This window comes from Xiphias gladius, chromosome 7 (assembly GCF_016859285.1).
Source record: "Xiphias gladius isolate SHS-SW01 ecotype Sanya breed wild chromosome 7, ASM1685928v1, whole genome shotgun sequence".
NCBI classification, from domain to species: domain Eukaryota; kingdom Metazoa; phylum Chordata; class Actinopteri; order Istiophoriformes; family Xiphiidae; genus Xiphias; species Xiphias gladius.
In genome coordinates this window covers 23,575,263-23,598,044 of record NC_053406.1, presented here as the reverse complement: position 1 = coordinate 23,598,044, position 22,782 = coordinate 23,575,263, and the positions used below count along the sequence as shown (strand labels likewise).

At 40.0% G+C, this 22,782-nt stretch overlaps 2 protein-coding genes across 2 annotated transcripts; one reads left to right on the top strand and one right to left on the bottom strand.

Moving 5' to 3' along the window:
- Nucleotides 1–305: 305 nt before the first annotated feature.
- Nucleotides 306–9,372, bottom strand: trpc6b (transient receptor potential cation channel, subfamily C, member 6b). The gene is made up of 14 exons (XM_040130509.1): nucleotides 9,270–9,372; nucleotides 8,916–9,047; nucleotides 7,031–7,263; nucleotides 5,469–6,237; nucleotides 5,190–5,375; nucleotides 4,865–5,029; nucleotides 4,441–4,657; nucleotides 3,672–3,899; nucleotides 3,189–3,453; nucleotides 2,838–3,033; nucleotides 2,315–2,521; nucleotides 2,003–2,059; nucleotides 945–1,020; nucleotides 306–854 (listed from the first exon to the last, which is right to left on the bottom strand). Exons 4-14 carry the CDS (start codon nucleotides 6,210–6,212, stop codon nucleotides 688–690), a joined length of 2,508 nt encoding a protein of 835 aa, XP_039986443.1. The 5' UTR covers nucleotides 6,213–6,237; nucleotides 7,031–7,263; nucleotides 8,916–9,047; nucleotides 9,270–9,372; the 3' UTR covers nucleotides 306–687.
- cep126 (centrosomal protein 126) lies at nucleotides 8,931–19,522 on the top strand. Its single transcript, XM_040131304.1, has 13 exons — nucleotides 8,931–9,353; nucleotides 9,509–9,628; nucleotides 11,037–11,182; nucleotides 11,282–11,393; nucleotides 11,610–11,781; nucleotides 13,178–14,074; nucleotides 14,981–15,665; nucleotides 15,744–16,037; nucleotides 17,377–17,495; nucleotides 17,868–17,925; nucleotides 18,316–18,525; nucleotides 18,636–18,700; nucleotides 18,798–19,522. The coding sequence occupies exons 1-13, from the start codon at nucleotides 9,274–9,276 to the stop codon at nucleotides 18,885–18,887; spliced, it is 3,048 nt and encodes a 1,015-aa protein (XP_039987238.1). The 5' UTR covers nucleotides 8,931–9,273; the 3' UTR covers nucleotides 18,888–19,522.
- The last annotated feature ends 3,260 nt before the right edge of the window (nucleotides 19,523–22,782 follow it).

Here is a 22,782-nt window from a genome sequence, read left to right as displayed (position 1 = left end):
CTTAAGTGATCAACATTTTAATAAAACAACCCAAAAAAAACCCCCCAAAAAAACCCCAAAAAGTTAATTTTGTGTATATATTAAAAAAAAAACAGTCCTGTTGATTGATTTTTAGGTTGCATTACAGAAAAAAAAAATTCTCATAACTTGAGAATCACAGTAAAACTGAGGGCAGGTATTTCTATCAAGCTTTCATTTATTTTTATGTTATGTCTGACTTACGAACTTGAAACTGACACATTCAAATACATGCTTCTATATGCTTTCTTATCTGAACTGCTTTTCTACTTAAGATGAAGAAAAAAAAATTAAAAAAATCACCCCTAAATCAAACTGTATAAACATCATATGTTTAGCAGCCGGTAGTGTGAACTAACAGACCCTGTGCAACAAGAAGAAAGTTCTGTTAGTGCCACCATGTGGTCAATTGTACAGAGAAAGGGACAGTAACAAAGAGAACTTGAGTTAATCCTCCAAAAGGGATACATGTACACTAAGGGCATGAGGGGGGGGAATCAAGGATGTTTCTATATTTAAAATACAGACTATCCAGTTTTATCAGGTAAGTTTTTGTCCAAAAATGTGTGTTAAGTCTGTGCCTAAGGCCCCTTTAACCCTAACTGAATTCTTCAAAATGAGAAGAGTCTAGTGTGTCCAGTAAATACATCTCTAGTATTTACATTTTTTTTAAAAATGCATAGCCAGCATGTGCCTCTGCTCTTCTTTCTGCTGAGCACGCATGACTTCTCCCAGTTGACTGATCAGCTCTGCCAGTGCCTCCATGTCATGTTTCTCCCTTTCCAGCAGCTCATAGCGGAGACTGGAGATATCTTGTTTAATCTCATTCAGTTCACCTGCGGGGCAGTGAGTGAAACCGCGTCAAATGATGTTTCGTAATTTGGTGATTAGAGGAGCACCGTATTGAGAAAATGTGCTGAACTCACCTTCATTTACTTCATCATTGTCTTTATCTCTTTGTGCTTTTACGATATATCTTTTGATGAGGCGATTCATTATCTTCTGTAATAAAGGTAGAAGATTTGAGTCTTAAACAGATAAGCTAATTTTTCCTAAAAATACTTTACAAAGTGAAAACAGTATCTTGTAAATGTTTGCAAATGTATTAAAAAGGATTACAATTAAAATATCACATTGATATTACTATTTAGACGCTTTACTCAGTACTTAGTTGAAGCAGCTTTGGCAGCGATTACAGCCTCGAGTCTCCTTGAGTATTATGTGAAAGGTTTTTGCACAAGGCCCTTCTCTCCTGATGCTTAGTTTGGCCTGGCAGCCAGCTCTACGAAGAGTCATGGTTGCTCCACACTTCTTCCATTGAAGAATTATGTAGGCCACTGTGGTCTTGGAAACCTTCAGTGCAGCAGAAATTTTTTTGTAGCCTTCCTCAGATTTTTGCCTCGACACCTTCCTGTCTCTGAGCTCTGCAGGCAGTTCCCTCAACCTCATGGCTTGGTTTTTGCTCCGATGTGCATTGTCAGCTATGAGACCTTTATATAGGCAGGTGTGTGCCTTTCCAAATTTTGTCCAACCAACTGAATTTACCACAGGTGGACTCCAGTCAAGAGGTGGAAACATCTCAAAGATGATCAGGGGAAATGGGAGGAACCAGAGCTAATTTTCAGGTGTCATAGTAAATGGACTAAATACTTATATCAATGTGATATTTCAGTTTTACCTTTTATAATAAATTTGCAAAAATGTCTAAAATTCGGTTTTTGCTGTGTCGATTTTAAAATAAGGCTGCAACATAACAAAATGTGAAAAATGTAAAGCGGTCTGAATTCTTATTGAATGCACTGTATATACAGCAATTCTGCATTTGTCCTCTAGGTATGAGGTACTAAAATAACTTAATAACATTGCATTATTTCTGTTCACATGTCTGTGTATAAACCTTCAACCAGGAAAGACAATATGCTGTCAGTCCAGCAGCTCAGTTATTAGCAGCTTAAGCTAATTAAGGAAACAAAAACTGCTTTACTTGGTGGCGGGTTGGACAAAATGATGCTTCCACACTCAGATCCTCCTGTTGCCTCAACTAGGATTAGAAACGGAAGAAAAGAGAAGAAGCACTGTTAATTGTTATTTTAAAACATGTTTTTTAGGGCTGCACTTACAACTGCAACCTATAAATGTGACACAAGAGGGCTCTGTAGACCTGCATCAGAGAATATAGGTAAACTTTACTTTGAGTATTGCTGATGTCTACAGCCATTAATTTAAATCAAACTAAAAATTCATTTGGTAATTTCATTGCTTGAAATATCATTTGTGTCAGCAGCTGATGCCTCACTTTGTTAAGCTCAGTCTCATCATTTGAGTTGCCTTTGCTTTTGTCTTGAGGTACAGCCCAGAGGAATTCCTTTATCCCCACCAAGAGGGAAAAGACAGACGTAGGGCTAGGTACAAGGTTGAAGGGAACCGGCATCGTGCTGCCGTACTCGAAGTATGAGAACCAGAGCTTGGCTCTCGCAAACTTCCACTCAACATCAGCATCATCCTGCATCAACAGAGAAGAGACAGTAAGAAGGGGTGAGAGCCACGGGAAACATTTGATGAGAAACTGGTGAATATTCAGAAAGTTCATCAGTTTCTATTTCTGATGTCAAACTTCCACCTACTTATCTACATTTCTTTGCAGTATTATTGTGTAAGCCAAACATACAGCAGGTGTAGCATACAAAACTGAACTGAGAACGTGACAACCTTAGCATAAATCAGCCGTAAATTCTTGTCAAATGAAATTACCACCACTGATAATATACGAGACACAAAAATAAAATAGTAATTTAGAAATGTGGATGGTTAAGACATACCTCAATTTCTTGGAATGAGCTGTTGAACATGGCAATGAGCATATTCAGCAAGACAATCACCATGATGATGTTGTACACCCCGTACAGAACATAGCCAATATTCTCAATGAACTTATGGTCAATATTGATGACCACTGATTTCACTTCTGACAAGCCAAAAATGGCCCAAAATAATGTTTTAAAGCTCTCTTCAAGCCTGGGGGAATGGAGAAAATGGCAATTGAATTAGTGTAGTGCAACCAATGTGTTAGTCTTACATATTAATTCAACACAGATTGCGCCCAGAGACACAAATTTCCAAGCGTTTCCAGGCAAACTGTGTTATTGCAACAGTCAATAGTCAACACTCACGTTGTAAATGCATCGTTGTGCTTGGCTCCGAGGTAGTACGAGTACAGATTGAACATTCCCACCATGAAAGCCACAAAAACTGTTATGAAAATCACCATGAACTTAAAGATGTCTTTCACCGTTCTTCCAAGGGAGATCTGCAAAGGCCCAAAACTCTCATTCGCAGGCAGGATGTATGCAATGCGAGAGAAACTCAGCACAACTGCAACTGCATAGAGGCCTTCAGAAATAAGCTGCGGGTCTGAGGGCATCCAGTTGATTCGAGCTGAAAATAAACAAATGCTGAATGAGAACCAAAAAAAATCTTTAAAATAGCTGCTTATCAGATCAATACTTTTTTAAAATCAATATTCAGTGATGCGACTTAAAATTAGAGTCTGAACCAGGAAATCCTCTTTAATATCTAAGGTTAATTTTATAGTACACTGAATGTATAAGAAATCCATTATTGCATGATACTTGAATTCTTTGATCCCCACCTACCCAGCTGGAAATACTGTATCTCAAAGGGCAAGGTCACGTTGGACAGGTCAGTATAGTGCTTGTCCACGTAACACTGGGCAGAATATGCATGCCAGAAAGCCATTAGTCTGGCAGTGAAAGAGGTCATAAATATGGCCAAAATGCTAAAGTCAAGAAGGTTCCACGGTTCTGAGATGTATTCCCGGATGTCCTGTGACCAGATATCTTTACATTCCTCCCAGATCTTCCCTGTAAGAAGAAGAAAGTCACATTTAGGATTTTTCTCTCTCCAATGAAATAATGGGTGATATGATTTGAACATGTGTAAACATGATAAATAAGTCTTGAATTGATAGTCATATATAAGATTTACTGATGCTGTATACTGGCAAAGTGTGTGTGATATGGCTCAAAATCCTCGCCTGTAAAGATAAATATAAGTGTTAAGTTTGAAAGTCATTACATGTCTGATTTATTATGGTACATGTGGTAAAAATACATAAATATACACAATTTCCTAGCAAAATAGATGTTTGGGATTTATAACTCATCAATGACTCGGATTATCCTTGACCCTGCATACAGAGCAGAGTGATGTAATTGTGTAGGAGCCTGACTTAAATCATGAAAAGTAGACAAGACTGAGTGTCAGAGAGATGGGAGAGGAATAAATGTACATAATCTAAAAAATATACTAACTTAATAAGAAACGATTTGATAGCTGGTTGTGATTGTATACAAGAATGGGAAAGGGATGGCATGGGAGGGACAGCATGTTCACTGTCATTACCTATGACCCAGGATATGATGAGAATCTCCATCCAGGTGAAGGGGGTGGTCTTCATACGAAACAGCTGCAAAGGGTGATCGTGTGTGGTCATGTTAGGCAGCAGCGATGTCCCGTCAAAACGGTCTGCTGCGTTCAGGACCAGTAGGCAAAGAAATATCATAAAGGATGCTGTATGGGCCACAAACTTCAGGAAGGGTCCACACATGAGTTTCCCTAACTGAGAGAGGTCAGGGCATGGGCAAAACAGAACAAAAGTTACCGTTATTTTAAGCTGCTCCCAGCTTTTACGAAATTAATTCAACATGTCATGGGTACAGCCTCTGAGAGAATATCATCTTTGCACAGCGAGAGATTCATTAACACACAACACCAAAAAACTAAACTCTCTCCTACATAACAGTAGGGCACAGTTTTTGGAACTAACCTTACTTGACGGTGCTATCCAGTACATAAGGGCCAGGACAGGCAGCCCGACAGCCACACCAAGGACAAGTAGGATTTTAACTGCTGTGGTTTGCTGACGTAGGCCAAACAGGTTGTCGTACCAAATGGAGAGGAGCTGCTGCTGGCAGTTCGGATGTGCTACAAACTGGCACCCCATTGGCAGCAAGTGTGTTTGTGTGTGTGTGTGTGTGTGTATGAGAGAGAGACAAAGTTTCCATATTACATATTCAAACACAAGGCTGAGTATGAACACAAGTGCATCGATTTTAAACTTTAAAATTAAGGTGCGTTTTTCACACGCTTACCTTTTTAACTTCATATTTTATTGCAAGTTTTAACCTGATAAGGTTTTGTCTGCCGAAGGTTTCAGAGTTTTGACATGATTCAGGGTCCCCATTTAAGATGGCCTCCACTTCCTCTGTGTTTCGGCACAAATCCAGGAGTCCCACCACAAAGTCTTTACACTGCATGGACAGTTTTTTATAATCATTCTGTAACAGTAAAAGGCAATCAACACAACGTACAGCTTTCATCTCTCAATTTTTTACCTTAAAAATATTGGGTATATTTTAACACAACTGTACCTTGAACTCTTTCTCAATGTTGGCTAGAACTGCAAGCTCGTTGCTCAGCTCCAGAGCGGCCATCACAGGGTCTTCATTGGAGAGGGACAGATATGCTGGACTAGCCAGACCTTTATATGCATTGATACGGGATTGTGAAAGGCTAAAAGCATCGTGCCTCTGCTGCTCGCTGCAGGTCCCGCACTGACAGAAGTAGTCATGGGGCTGCTCTATACGGGCCCCCTTCATAAGAAGTATATGCACGATTTCGTACTCATGGCACTGGGAAGCCAGGATGATGGGAGTGATGTTGTGAGAGAAACGCGTGCCATCGTCGTCATAGGAAAAGAAGTCGTCGTGTGTCTCCATCTGGCTCGGACCGTTAGTGAGCCTCTGACTGTCTGCAAAGGCCTGATGGCTCAGTATGGCCTCCACTATACGGATGTAGCCTTTACTGATGGCTAACAGCAAAGCATCTCCTATTCTAGCGAGGTCTTTCTTCCTAAGCAGGAGCTTAGTCACCTCCAAATGCTCATTGGCCACTGCCAGCTGCAATGCACTTTGGCCCATGTAGTTTACACAGTTGACATTGAGGTCTGGCAGTTCCTCTAGCATCCGCCTCACTTCAGGAATGTTACCATATTCTGCAGCATCTAAGAAAAGTTCCTCTGCCATGGAAAGGCAGGAGGAGGACTGGGCATGAAACAGGTAACCAGCTCCCCGTAAAGCTTGTCGCCGGGGTTTGGCCACCACCTGCCGCAGCATCACGGCTTTTGCTTCATTGCTCCATCTAAACACAGTTAACAGTATTTTAGATGATACAATACCGTTATCAAATGACTGCAAATACAGATTATATATTTGTGATATTATTAATGCAAGTCAAAATACTCAGTTTTCACTCCCAAATCCAAATAGCACCAGCTTCAGGAAGAGTAAGATTTACTATTCATTTCTTACTAAGCAGACACATTAATTGAATTAGTCAACCGGTTTAGATATATGACGATCAGCTCCACCTACATTTCCGAAGAAGGCCTTGGAGAACCGAAGGAGTGAATGGACAACAATGAGCTGTGGACAGCTGGTCTCAGCTGAATTAAAACTTGCACTACATGTGTGACACCACCCACAGACTCATCATCTGCTCTCCTCCATTTCATGGCCTGGCACTGTCCATCCACTAAGCCTCTGCCTCGCAGTTGGCCAAACTTATTTTGCATATGTGGAATATTATATAACAATTCCATCTGGTGTTAAATCTCGGTAAACTTTAATTTACTGATTCAAGGGGCCGATGATGTTAACTCCATTCATTAGACTATGATCATACTACCATCTGACAGTGACTATTTTTAATACTAATTACATTTCGTCATTGTCAAACGAGTAAATCTACTTTCTGTTCGGTAATTAAATTTGAATAATGTAGTTATCTCAAGAGCTAACTGCTTCAGCACAGATGACAACAGACGATGACAACTTCCCCCTCATTCAATCATGATTAGAGTTAACAAGATTTTACATAACTGAGCAATCTGACGAGTACACACAGTATATACAGAATTTCTTCTAATACAGACCAAATTATTCATCTTTGGCATCCAGTCTAGAGCAGCCGAGAGGAGACAAAACGAAAATGTTGTCATGCTGTTCGGAGGTGAGAAAATCCCCACTGGAACTGGCATCATCATAGAGGTAGCTGTTCCATGCACATTTCCCTGCCTGAATTTCTGGGAACGCCTTGCTGTTTTTGTTCCTCTGCTCTTCTTGAGACAGGCAACTGGGAAGTGACTCACTGAAAAGTTGTGGATCACTGATAACCAGGGCATGAAAAAAGGGAGAAAATAAAATAAAATAAATAAAACATTGCCGTGGCATGATAGATAACACAACTGTCAATAACATCACTACTCTAATGTATGATTTTTCTGCAGTTAACGGCTGTAAGTGGGCTGTGCGCATGTGCATATTAACACACATCTGTAGTAAGAGGAAAAATGTTCCGCTCCCTTAAATTGTACAGAAGAAGACACGAGTGTATGCATGTCATGGAGAGGCACAGCGGCAGATTAAAAACAATGGGATGCTGCAGGATGGACTACTGACTACTCTCATACTGCTGGCGCTTCTCGGACTATCGTGGGCCTGACGCTTTTTCCTCAGAAGCCTTACCACCGACACTTCTCGACTGTCTTCTTGTAGACAGATTTGGAAATAATTTCATTAACTTCAGCGTGCGTCTTTTGTTTCGCAGCAATATTTAAAAAAAAAAAAAAAAAAAAAAAAAGTCCAACAGGATGGTCCACTCACCTCAGAAACGGCTGCTCCGCCAAATGACCCCCCCTTCACTTCAATACGTCCTGAGAACCAAAAACTACGTCCAAGAGCCACGAGCTGCACCTCACGTATGCCCGACTTCATGCCACCCGCTCTCCCACCTGTCAGACTGACTCACCCCGCGTCTCACCTTTGGGTGCTGATGCTGACAGTGCCGTCTCCGCACGCCAACTGGGCGGTTTTTTTTCTTGTAGCTTTTTTAAAAGGTGTGTTTTTGCAACATAGGATATTAGCGTCCGTTGAATGCATCTGGGTCCTGCTTTGGAGGTGATATAACAATTTGTATCTCATTTTCATTTCCTCGATTTTCCATAATTGCGCCCGGTAAGCCGAAAAAGCGACATATTAAAACAGTCCGTCAAACCAATAGGAGGATTTAGGCACAGCAGAAGTGCACCGAAGCTCTCTGGACTCAAGCAGCAGCACCTCTAATACTCTATACGGTGTCTGACACACTGAAGAGAGATTATTTAATGCAGTGGTCCCTGTCCACAGGACCGCAGTGGCAATCTGGAAAGAGCAGATTTTCCTAAATCCTCTTAACTATGTTTTATGAGAGGCATCGTCCTCGAGCAGATCAAAAGCTATGCAAAAATAATTGTAAGTATTCAGACTGTTCAAAGTCTTCCAGGTTTCATCTATATATAGTTTTACTTAGCCTAATATATCAAATAAACCTTTATTTGATATAAACTCTTTATGTACCGAATCGCATGTGAGAGGGCAGAGCTGTTTTAATATCAACAACTTCTATTAGTTATGTCAGTCACTGGTCACCAACAAAGTTTTTTTTTTTTTTAAAAATCATACGATCTTTATACTTATATCCGTATGCGCAGCCATTTCCTAATCTTTACTTTAACCTTTAAGTTAAAACTTCATCACATGATTTCCGAATATCGTACTCTTCGTATCTGTCCTTGTAGTTGTTTCACTTAACCCATTTATTTTAGTTTTCGTTGTGTTTTGTTTATCCAATCGTTTTCGTCTGTTCGTTTCGATCTATGCTCTGTTGTTGGTGTGTGTGTGTGTGTGTGTGTGTGTGTGTGTGTGTGTATGTATGTACGTACGTGTATTTACCTACCTACCTACCTACCTAACTATTTATTACGACACTTCCTGGTGTACCTGAAAGCAGCATGTATTGAGCCCCGAGCCCTCTGCTGGACATGCCGGGTATAATCACCACGGTTCCCGTTGTCAAGGAACTGCGTCCCCGGTTGCTATCATGGAGGGACTGTACACAGACAGGTGAAACGGCTAAAAAAAAAAGAAAAAAAGTGTGAGCTTAGACGGAGTATTTTTAAACGACCAAAGAGACTGTTATTTTTTCAGGAGAATTTGCTGCGAACGTTTCCCGGGCACGTTTGTCCTCGCCCTGAAAATGACTTAGTGAGTTAGCAGGGGGTTAGCGGCAGACGCTAGCTAAGACAGGACCCGACGAGCCGAGTTAGCAGCTAAGAGCTTTGCTGGGAGCCGGACCTGTATGTATGCCCGGTGTCAGCCGGGGGAGGGGGGCAGCCTTGGAGGGATGCAAGTTCTTCAGGACAACGTATTCTGCCACTCGTATCCTACAACACGTTTTAATATTTATCCTGTAGAGTTAATGCGTATTGAACGTGCACACCTGTGTCAAAGCAAATGCATGTAAGTTTACATGTAAGTGACACATTTCTGCCCGCTGCCATTTAAAACTGCTCTCCTTAGCGGCTCACTTCCAGGGGGTCGAGGTTTGGAGCTGAGCGAGGCTTCGAAGATGAGAGACAACTTTTGACCGAGGAGCAGAAGTTATGCAAAGTCCGAGCTCGCAGGTTTTCCCTGGAAACCAACCGACGCCGGAAGTCAGTCCCACTCTCTATTAATTAAGCACTGTGGTTTGTATTTTAGCACTAACAGGTGTGTGTCGTCTCAGATCGGAGTTTTGTCTGCACTCCGTAAACCTAACCCTGCCCAGACAGCCAGTTCTTTGCACATTAGCAGCACCTGCCATTTCTTCCCGTAAGCAGATGCTGCTTGGCTGGTGTATAGTGTGCACCTCATGCACAGGCGGCTTATGGTTCTGTCCTGGGCTTAACACCTTTTGAGGGATAGATTGTGTTGACGGGATTTTGCAGTGTAGACCTGGAAATAGAAATGTAGGCCCAGAGGGTAGCTGTGAGTCTTCCTGTTTTTAAACTAAGAGCTTCAAAGAGTAGGTGAATGCTAGGATAACGTTGTAGGTCAGATATTTTGTGTAATATCAGAGACAGATTCTGGTCTTACAGAGGCAGGTGATCATTATTTCTTAAACATAATGTTAAAAGTTAAACAGCTTAACATGCCTGTACAAGAAAGAAAACAACCTACAAATGAGGTTTGTTATTTTAAAGGAGGGAAAAGTTAAAGGAAGTGGATAAGTTATCCCTTTAACATTACATTAAATGGAACTCGTTTTTGAAAACTTTATGCACTGATCAACTTGCACAGACCTTCAGAGTTTATAAAGCAATCTAGAATTATTATTAAACGTCAGCACACTGATGCCGATAACCAAAATAATGAACAGTGCATGGTACATTATTGCTTTGATAAAATGTTTATATAATTTTGAATAGTATCAGATAAGCAGAAATTCAAGATTTTAACTTTAAATTTGAAACGATATCTTGCGCCATGCCAACAAAAAAGCTTTGACTGTAAAGCAATGCCAATATTTGTGTGCGTCCTTTCATGACAATGTAAACAAGGCAGAGCAATTTGGTACAAGTCTACAAATTTAAATTATAAGGACTAATGTAGCACCTCTTCATAGTGCATGATTGTGTTTGCCTCATTAGTCTTAAATTTAATGCCATACTATTCAAAACTTTTCAGCTCAAATAAACAGCACTTATTAATAAATATAGTAGATACTAGCTATAAAATAATAAAAACTTTATTTTTTTGTAGAACAAAATTGTTAACTAAAAGCCTGAGCTACTTTTTGTTCTGGTTCTCAACACTGTTTAAAAAGGTACACTTCTTTTGTTGTCATTATCATTTTTGCCCATTAAAAAAAAAACAATACTGAAATTGATTGACCTTGTTTATGTTATTATTAGCTTACTCTTTGAATCCAGTAGTGAGTGGTAGCTTTAATTCATTAATGACTGTGTTGAAAGCACATCTCGAGGAGCAGACTCAGGTTTCTGTATCTAAAACATGGCCAGTCTAGACTTAATCATTTAAAATGTGCCTCAGGTACATGCTCTGCTCTTTTTCATGGCTCAGGGCTCTGGAGGAAAGACAGAAGCAGTGGGACGTGCAGGAGCAGCGGCTGAGAGAGACCATCCTACATCAACGCAGACAGCAAGTACAGGATGCAACTGAGCGCTTCCAAAGAGCCCATCTGCCTCCTTCTCAAAGACGTAGACAATGTTAGTGATGTATCTTACATATACCTCTTAGAACTGAGAAATAACTCACAACATTCTTGGCACATTTCAGTTGTTTTGTTTTCCTTTACGGTTTTTTAGCATTAAGAAGAAATGTCCCAAGTATAGAAGATGCGCTCAATCAGCTTCAGGGGACCTTGAGTTCTTACACCCAGCAGTCCTCTTTCTTGTCAAGCAACTCTAACATTATCAGGTAAACAAGTCTGATAATAAATATACCACTCTCATGTGTCCTTCGTACTAAAAATAACCCCATCACTGCTGTTGCATTAAAACTTCATACTGTTGTTCAAATTTTGGTGATATTTTTGTTAATAAATTTTGATTTGTAATATATTTTGTGTGTAGCCTTTTCTAATGGCCGGGGTGGTCATACATTATATTTATACTTTTCGGTTTTCTCTTAAAGAAGCTGCACTCCCTCTCCTAAGCCTCCCACACTTTCTAAATCCTCCCACCGCCAAGCACCCTCTGCTGTGGAGGCCTACACAAAACTGCTTCGGGAGCAGGGCACGACTTGCTTCAAGACCAGTCAAGACACTGAAAAAAAACAAGAGAAGCAGCAAGATCACAGTCCACAAGTATGTTGGTTAGTCTATTTGAATGTGCAGGAAATAAAACATTTTGCTGGCATTCTCACAAAGCTGTGTTATTTCACCCCTGCTTAATTTTTTAAGGTATTAGAAGTGTTATTCCAAAATGTAGTAGTTATTTCATTTCAACCCTCCCGCTCGTTGTATTGGGGTGATTTATGGTTTAAGATGCTGTTTTGTCTCACACACACATAAACAAACCCCATTGATACTGTAAGTCAATGGAGTGACAATTACCTGCTACTAAAAGATTATTTAGAAGAATATCTTTGCTAAACTAGACTGACATTTATCAAGTAGTCATTATTATTGATAATGTTAAGTACTTGTTGAGGTCTTTTTGAAGAGAAGTCTGACTTTTCCTGTCTTAAGATAACCATGAACATGGTCAGATGATAAAGAGCAGTTAAGTTGAACTAAAATAAAGGAGTGACTGAAATGAAATCTTTGGCTGACAATTTGTCATATGAAATTTTAAGCAAACTGTATTTTTGTGTTCAGTCAGTCATTTCTGTCGATCTGTGTGTAGCGTGTGGACACACTGTCACGCTAACTACTAGTACTCTTGATTCTGCATTTGAGTAGCTTTTCTTGTACTTCAAACTACAATCTAAAATATTCTTAACTCACTTTCACTCTAATCTGCTAATCAAAAATTTATGTGTTGATAATATGTACATTTACATGTGAATTAATAAAAAAAAATGGAATTCAAATATTAATGCCTCCAATGTGGGAAAAAAAAATGTTGATAGAATAAGTGCATTGATTATCTTAATCACTGAAGATTTTAGCATAACTAGTTTATTGTTCATAGCTATTAAGATGTAGGGCAGTTCAAATGCCTCTTTTTGTATATTATCCTACACAAGTATAGACCCTTAGGGTGCAGCAGTGTGACATGGGCCCTTTCCTGCACCAGTAACCCCCCTATTGGCTTTCACAAGCTTCAGCACCCTCTGGTGAAATGTGCATTTGAATAGTTGTTTCAAATTTTATTAAGTGTAACAGTTTCCTGATTTGCTTTGTGAAAAATTCTGCCTCCATCACTGACTGAGATAGCACAGGACAGATGCTTCTTAGTGTTGGACTTGATTTGCTTGAACAACATAATTTAGACGTCTGAATTAGACCTACCACAACACTTCGAAAATATTGATATCTGCATGAAATATCTTATTTTAGAAATATCTAATTGGAAAATCTGTATAATGCCCTTCTCATACCTAACCTGTGTATATAACATCCATACTGAGCCAACTATAGTCTAAAGAGGAGAAAATCCACACCAAAAATTTTGATTTCATACAGTTCTCATCAACTTTGAGAAAATGTAAATCATATTATTTTCTAATCATCACTTCTCTTTTGCTCCATATTTCAGGACAGACACCTGTCTGATTGCTGGAATTCTGAAAGCCTTTCAAGTAAGGACAGTTTGAAGAATGAGGACCCTGACCACAGCACAAAAAATCTGCAGTGTTCCTATTCGTCATCGTTGCTCGACTCAGATAACCCCCGCCTAAACCTGAGAAAGCAAAATGATTTGTTTCCAACATCAGACCTAACTTTATCAGCAGGGCTTCTTCTTGGTGATAACTTAACCCGTTCACAAAAACTGCATGAGCCTAAGGAGAGAGAGCAAGAGGACTCTGAAGGGCCTAACAATAAGATGCAAATTTCTAAAGCTTCTTGGAGGTTCACATCTGAGCAGATGCGTAAAAGAGAGACCCAACCTGCTCTGCAAGGCTGCAACTTATTAACTTATTGTGAAGTTATTAGCGCAGACCCAGAGCACTTTGAGGTAAACTCCCCACAAAACAGTCCCAATGACAACATCATTGTTACAAATAGAGTTACTCCCGACACCACAGCACTTGAGCCTTCATGTGCAAAACAAGAGGCTCTGTTGGATCTCAGACAGCAGAGGGACCATGATGACAGACAGTTAAAACATCCATCAGCTACAGAAATTATTTTGCCTGCCAAAAATGGTAACAGCAAAGACATTTTGTCTGGGGCTCCCCCAAAGCCAAATATTTTCTTGAATGATAGCACAGCCGATAATACCTCACAAGAAGGAACTCTTCAGCAAACAGGAAAAGAAAACCACTGTCTGTCATCCCAGAAAGAGCCTAGTGCTTCCCTAAACAACCTCAATAAGGTTTCAAACTCAGAGCCCATAATTGAGAAGCCCATTAATACAGCATTGCTGCAACACGCATGCTTGTCTAACATTCAATCGGATACTCTTAAATGCCTTAAGTGTTCCGAGGAGGAAGTACAAACATTGCCTGTTTCAGTGGGGACAACTCGTTCAGTATGTCAGTAGTCAATTCAGGGAATTCTAAAAAAGCAAATATATATAAGAGATGCTACATGTTTGTATGGCTCAGGGCATTTTTGCAAAACAAGTTTAGCAAGAGAGATAGTGTTGAATTGACAAGGGCAAAGACTAAGGACGTGGAGAACAACAACAGGGTCAAGAAGAAGCTGCGTTGGTTTGATGAGGTACATGTGGAAAAAGAGGACAAAGAACAGAGCATAATGAAACAGATGAAAGGCAAGTCTTCCAATCTTTCAAAAAAGAAGAAAAACCCAGAAGACCTACAGTCTCATCTCAGTCTCAGGGGCTTCCAAGGTTGGACCAGCATGACCCCTCCAGCCTCCACCGGTTATCACTTTACAAAGCAGGCGTGGGCAGATGTTGGGGTTCAAGTCAGCTTATCCCATGAACGAGCAGATGAGGTCAAGGTGCCACGGAGCAGCACCAGGACTGGTGGCCCCAAGGTCCCTCGGAGAGAGTCCTCTGCCAGAGTTGGAGGAGGTCCTGTTTCTTCACGGACTAGAAAGGGCACTCTCATACGACCCCAATCTGCCACCGAGGTGAGTCAGATTGCCAAAACCAAAGGGAAGATAATGATGCCCCGCCCACCTCCTCGGATAGAATTGGTGGAAGAAAAGACGCCGTATATCACTAAGACTCCATATGGCACGGATCATACTAGTGTTAACTGTAAACAAGCTCTGGCTGTCATCCCAGAAAGAGCCTAGTGCTTCCTAAACAACCTCAATAAGGTTTCAAACTCAGAGCCCATAATTGAAGCCCATTAATACAGCATTGCTGCAACACGCATGCTTGTCTAACATTCAATCGGATACTCTTAAATGCCTTAAGTGTTCCGAGGAGGAAGTACAAACATTGCCTGTTTCAGTGGGGACAACTCGTTCAGTATGTGAAGTCAGATTCATTAAGGGAATTCTAAAAAAGCAGTCCAAATATATGTCAAGAGATGCTACATGTTTGTATGGCTCAGGGCATTTGATTTTTGCAAAACAAGTAGCTTTAGCAATCAGAGATAGTGTTGAATTGACAAGGGCAAAGACTAAGGACGTGGAGAACAACAACAGGGTCAAGAAGAAGCTGCGTTGGTTTGATGAGGTACATGTGGAAAAAGAGGACAAAGAACAGAGCATAATGAAACAGATGAAAGGCAAGTCTTCCAATCTTTCTCAGTCAAAGAAAAACCCAGAAGACCACCAGCTAAGTCTCACTACAGTCTCAGGGGCTTCCAAGGTTGGACCCGGCATGACCCCTCCAGCCTCCACCGGTTATCACTTTACAAAGCAGGCGTGGGCAGATGTTGGGGTTCAAGTCAGCTTATCCCATGAACGAGCAGATGAGGTCAAGGTGCCACGGAGCAGCACCAGGACTGGTGGCCCCAAGGTCCCTCGGAGAGAGTCCTCTGCCAGAGTTGGAGGAGGTCCTGTTTCTTCACGGACTAGAAAGGGCACTCTCATACGACCCCAATCTGCCACCGAGGTGAGTCAGATTGCCAAAACCAAAGGGAAGATAATGATGCCCAGAATTGGTGGAAGAAAAAGCGCCATAAGACTGTGCTGGGCACGGAGATATAATTAGTGTTATATGTAAATGTTAAACGTTGTAGACCAGGCCCTGTGCAAAGACAACTCAGAAGACTTTTTCTCGCCATACAAACGTCATCTAATCAGAACAGATAGTAATGTTATGTACACACCAATGCCGCCCTCATATACATGCTCCGTCTCAGAGGGTAACACGAAGGGCACGCTCAGCACAGATCATCAGGAAACTCAGGGATGCAGTAGAAGAAGAGGGATGGTGTTCAATGAAAAAGCCCTCTGTTTAGATTGCACTCCCACAGATGAGGAGATCTCACGGCTTTGGCATGGTGTCCGCAGCGCCTTAGCCCCCAAGGACGGTAATGTATATTTTGGCTCACAGCCCCTCACACAGCTCGAGCTTGGTTTCTGTGTCTCCAGAGATGTGTCATTTAAATTTGATTGCAGTTTCTATAGAGCCTATTTGTTTCTACCCTTTAGCTATAGAACTTCAAATTTCAAGTTAACAATGTGAGTACAAGTTAGAGTACTGTGCACTAATCCCTTTTATTCTTTATCCTTAACAAACAATTACAATCTCAGTGACCCTGGAATCTGTCCTGTTATCTGTAACTGTCCTTACATATAATCCCATTGAAGGAAAATCCAGTGAATGAGCTGTGTTGTTCTGATTTGCAAAGTTGTATAAGATTCCCAAGAGATCCTTTTTCACAGAAAAGCTATTTTTCATAATTTGCATCAATATGCTTTGTCCCCTTTGCCACCTAGTGTTGACCACTATTTATGTGCTACTAATTTATTGAAATCAAACCATATAATAACTGACATACTGTTTTGTGTCATCTCGTGTTTTGATATTGAAAAGTTAGAGAGGTTTAAGTCTTATTTATTTATCTACAGAAAAGGAAGCCAATAATATCTGGAAATGTGGACTTAGTTTACCCTAAAAACTTCCTGCCTCACAATGCCCTGTTGTCTGCCTTGCCTCGAGCCCATGGCAATCTGTCTCATGTTGCCATCAACGGCAATAGTGTAATCAGCCCCCTCTACTGGTGAGATCAAACAATGGCTCCGAACCATTTTTTTCCATTGCATAACACAATACGGTTAAGAATTGACATCTAACATCATTACTTAATTTGAGGTTCTGCATACATTCATGAATTACCATTTGAAATAGCACAGCTGAACATATCCAGGTTGAACTGCATAATATAAACAAACTCCATTTTTTGCTTGCAATGTCTTTTTAAGCAGAACAGCCAGAATTCCTAACAAGAGAGAGAACTGCAACAACAATCCCAGTTACATTTTTTGTAATTTTTCAAAATTTTCAAAAACATTTTAGATCAAAAACTAATCTACTTTGTTGGCTTTCAGGTCTCCTTTCTCAATTTCACTCACTTTGGAGTCGGCAGTGTGTGTCTCCTCAATATTACAGCAACCGTTTGATGTATTTGTTTAGCTCCATTTATTCTATTCTATTCTAACAATTGCTACATATATGCAGTTCTTATTCACAAGCTTAACATTATCTGTCGGGATTTTCAGTCATACGGAATCTATTTTGTTATGTATCCTGTTTAGAGTACTAAAGGGGCCTGGACTCACCACATACTAGTTAACATTAGCCTTTATGTCGATAGTTGTTTTTTTTTATGTTACTTTAATGATTTCAGTGAATATATCTCCTTTCAGCAAAAACCATGCTTAGAAGACAGGTCCTGGAGAGTGGGCGAGCTGTGAGGAAACCCTGCGTGGAGCAGAGCAGACAGTCTCCTGGCTCAGGTTACAGAAGTCTTCCTCAGCCCTCTCAGGTACATGCATGCAGTTGCCCTGTGGGGAGGAAGATTGTGAATAATTGCTAAAGATCAGTAAATGGGTGTGTTTGAACTTGTTGAATCAGTTTTGCAGTTCCTTTCATTCTGTCCCTAGTGTTAGTAAAACTTAGATGCCACTATTTAAGATTCTCAAGACAAGACTTTCTGGGTGGAGTTGGCAGTGTTTTACAAAAAATAAGCATTGATGCATAATGTTTTTGTTTACAACTTGCTCTACCTGTTATTGTGCCTGATGCCTATCACCTAGAAATTTAGTAGTATTTATAGCCTACATAAATATTATCTAAGGTTAATATCAGCCTTAAATGACATATTGTTTTTATTTTGTTTTGCCCACCAACTAAACAGTCCACACACCCAGTCAAGATGTTTTCCAGTACTTATGACGTGGCCTTTACAGATGAAGGTAATGTTTTCTCTGCATATCTAAATTTAGGTTTCTGTTATAGTTAGAACAAACTTTTAATTTCTAGAAGAAGTAGTTTTACAAAAATGCCCGTCTTCTTTCAAGTTCGGCATTTAATAAGACTTCTCTCCTGCATGTATATTATTGAATGTACAACCAAGAAGAAACCAAGGCACCCAAAAGCTCATAGAGATAATATGAAAGTAAAATTAATATTCTGAGCCAATACCAGGCAAAATCATTTTAGCAGTACAACAGGAACATCAGAAATTCAGAAAGACAACAGCACAGCTGTATTTTACCCATAAAGGGATAAAAAAAAACCAACAAAAGTAAAGTGGAAACAGGAGAGAATGCATGCCTTTGATGTGACTTTGCCTGTGCTCTCAGGATTGAAGCGTGCAGCCCAGTTACACCTGGCTGAAGTACATACTGAAGGCCTACTGGAAGAAAGAAATATTGTAGCTGCCATGGAAACAGCCCAAACACAGAGTCCAGGAACGGTGCAGCAGCGCAGCCAACAGCACGCACCCACCCGCATTTCCTTGGAAGAGCAGAAAATCCTTCTTTCTCTAGACAGACTTAACCACCAGCTGCACTGTGAGCACTTTTTAAAGGTTGTTTGCATTAGGCCAGAGCTGATCAACTAGAGCGTTGGGAAGTCGTCATATCAATGCAGGATAACCACTCCTGCCAATTATTCTTTGCAGGTGTGCGAGAACATGCTGGGAGTGATACTGGCACACGAAGCCTGCTGCTTGTTGATGCACCCTCTGTAAGTAGGATTTTCTGGGGGATTCATGTCTTTCCTGAACATATAAGGTGATTTTGTTGAACATGTTGTAATCCTTATTTTCTTCCACTGTTTTCAGACAAAGGAAATGAAAGTCACTAACCATCACAAGCACCGTGCCCGTGCATCCTCAGCTAACAACCACTCTCAATACCTGAAGAAATTCTGACTTAAAGAATGTGAGGTCCACCGTGGTCTTCACTCCCATCAATGCGTTATACCTTATATCATACTGTGTAACCAAGCACTTTATTACCTTGTAAAATGGATTTAGTCTCCTTTAAAACTACATGTGCCTACTCGAGTATCTTCCCGATCTAAGAGACCAACCACAATGGACTGTAGAAATAATAAAAGCAAAATCAGACCAAATTAATTTTTTAGTTGGTGAGTTGAAATTAGTTTTGTATTTTTGCCATCTGCTTAGGCAAGAACACAGTCAGTCACAGTGACCTTAGCTTTTTTTAAGCCATTTACAATTAAGCAATCAAATTTTAAGTGCCTATGAAAATGATACTCGTTTTCAATTTGTTCCACTCCACATAAGCAAATAGGTCCTTCTTAAAATTGACACATGACCAAAATTGACTGCAAAATACACACTGTAAATTTGTATAAGATTAATGCTTATTTTCAAAGCTTTCTCATTCTGTATTTATTTTATATAATAAAACTATAATTTGATGGAAACTATTTTGGGACCATATTGGCAGTGAAGTGAAAGAAGCTTGTTGTCAGTGTACTGATAAACTGACTGGGTGAGGTGTGTTTGGTAGTATCATTATTTCCTCAACCTTGCATAGCACAGTCAATAAACGGGCTGAGGACCGGAAATGGTTTATAATGAGAAGTGTCGCAACATCGAAGGTGTGTTTGTCTTTCTTTGATGGCTGTAGAAAGGACGATTATGTCTTGTGCACTAGACTCAACCTACTGGCTCGACAAGGTGAGCCTCTGCCACAGGGCTTACAGCCTTCTGCTGCAGTTTCATCTACCCGGAACTTTACTTTCAGTCCTAATTTATTTTATAATGTCCTTAAATAATAGTAACATCAGTAGACTAAAGACTATATTTATTTATCTTTAGATGTCAGCCACTGCATTGTTTACGTATGAAATAAGATAGTTATTAATTAAACGTTTCTATGTCTCCCTTGCCAAAAACATAGGCGCATCAGGGAGAAAAGAGTTACAGGGATTACTGATGTGAGTTCAGTTGCCCCTCTGTCACCAGCGTGTCTGGTTTTGCCCTTTAGACAGCCTGCTAGGACTTGCTTCAAGAGGTGGAGGAAGCCCAAGCTCATTTGAAGAGTCAGGTTCCCAACGGTGAGGAAACTTTTTTTGGTTTAACTGCAGGTTTCTGGTTCTGTGCATGCACGCATTCTTGAATGTTTCAACAAGGAGCTGTAAACAATGATGTGACTGTGGTGTCTCACCACCATGTAGAGTCATGCATCACCTCCTTGTTATCTTACACCGAAACGGAACAAACAAAGAGAGGAGATATGCTCAGTTTGATGATGCCTACAGCAGCAGGAGCCCTTTGACGGGTCGTTTGCAAAGAGATTCTCCATTTTGGTTATTTGAGAGAGGACATTGATGTCACTTTTAGGCCAATGGACATAGGTTGATGACATATCTGAATAGTTCAATGCTGACATTTTACGTATTTAACTGTTACTGAATTATATATGTGTTCAGTAGAAACAACCAGCCCAACCAAATGATTAGGCCTCATTTCCACCTTTCTTTTCATCAAGTGGATTTCACAACAATTTAGTGTATTTGTATAAAAGAACAATATTAACAAAGTAAAAACACCTTGTTCATTAATGCCACCCCCTTCAGTTTCGTCAGTGAATGAACAAAACGGTAAAATCATGTAAAGTAAGTGTTCATTAGTGCAAACTATGCACAGCTTTGACCAAACTTTTCCTCAATATTCTGCTGCAAGTTTGCTATGAAATCTGTTCCCTTTGACCTGCTGTCGTTAATGTTCAGAGTCATTATACCGTACAATGGTGAGCTTAATGGCATTTAAGCCTTTACCAGCACAACACCCACAAACTCAACAAGAAAGGGCAAGAGTCCTGAAAATAAGGGAAGATGTTACCACAGATGCAAGTTCAGGCTTGTATTTTGGTCTGTTGTGAACCTTAATATCACATGTATTTTGTCATGTTTTTTTTACAGTTCATTTAACATGCAATGATTGAGTGTCTGGTCTGGCTCAGTTTCTGTAAAACCGAATAATTTCTTTGATGCATGTAAAAAGATAAAACTCACTGGATAGGTTACAGCTATGTTCAACAATATTGCATATGAGGACAGAATATTTAAATGAACTTTGGTTTGTTTTTACTCCATCATAAAACAATATACATCTTGCATACTTGCAAAAATGTGCATTATACAAAGAACACGGATTTAACAGAGTGGAGGTGTAAAATGGATGAAAGAAAAGCAAGATTTGAGCATAAAAGTGAAAAATTATATGAAAAAAATAAAAGCTACACGAAGTAACTTATTTCCTATATATTGTACTTGATTAATTCATTTCAAAGGAAGGCAGGTGGGAGGCAAGGTGTGTGAGAGAGAGAGAGAGAGAGAGAGTGAGAGAGAGATAGTGTGTGTGTGTGTGTGTGTGTGTGTGTGTGTGTGTCTGTGTGAAAGAGAGACACAAAGTTTGCTTGGGTTTAGTATGATCTATACCCATGGACCGAATGTACCCCTTAAACTATGTAGGGGGCACTCAAGCTCCCATCTGCCCATCTGCCTGTAGCAACACCGTGCGTCACTATATCTGATAATAACACCAGACCAGAGCGTTTTAAACGGGGATGATTGCTGTAAACGCCCTGCATTTCAAACCGATTGAGTGAAATAAAGTCCAGCAGATCGTTTCTGCTGATATCCCACAGAATCCAGTCAAACCCCAGTGGGACTGAGTGGCTTCAGGAGGATGAAGAGATGTTGACCAAAAATGACCAAGCTCTGCTAAGTGGGTGGTCCCTTCAGGGCTGCTGGGACACTGCAGTCCATCTTTTTAATGTGTCTGAGTGCATTACAATGATGTGAAAATGACCACTTTCACCCAAACAATGGACATCTCTTGACCGGCAGCATGTGTGCACATAACGTTTCATTCATACATCAAACTATGTGGACTTATAGTACAAAGTGCATAGTTAAGTTCTCAGACGATGTGGGAATCACAAAACTTTAATGCGCTTGAATGAACACATAAGAAAATAAAAGGGCAAATCTGAATTCACGTAGGACATTTATGGGAATGTCGTAGTGATACAGGAATAGAATAAATAGAATGAAGTGCGGTGGGTGTTTAAAAGTCAGCAATGAATGCCATTACCAGGATGTCATAATGTCCAACCTGTTGCATGCTGTGCACTTTTACACATTTATATTTGGTCATCTTGGGTGTTTCAAAGTTGCAGAAGTTTTCAAAATTAAATTAAAAATAAACACAACTTAAATAGATAACAGTAAATAAACAAACTAAACTTGAGGAGAGCATCTGTTCAGAAACATGAGCATGTATGTGACTGGCAGAGCAAAGCTCTTTAATCTGTTCATCGGGGCTTTACAGTGTCTGCGGGTATTTAATAGGGTTTCATAATCATTCATTCAATGGATGTATGGGAAAAGGGGTTGAAACAGAGCCCCTGTATCCAAAGAGAGTGGATCTTGACAAAATGATTTCTCAATGGAAGAGGGGCCTCATTAGCATAACAATTGTGGGAACGGCATGGATCTACTTTTTCACGAGCACTGTAAAAACAAAAAAGAGAGAGAAAGTAGTACGATTATACATACGTATGAGGGAAAGTTTAGTTTCGAGCTATTGTTAAAATGGTTGAGTTGGGAAAACCTAGGTTGCCCCTTCATCCCAGACATACGCTATTTCTAAATAAACATTTTCAAAAGTTGTAAATATGCATTAAGTCCTGCATATTTAAGTAAATCATAAAAACACTTAAAAAAAATAAACTTGTACACATTAAAAGAAAATAACCAAACCTGTTTGTTTTGACAGAATTCCGTGT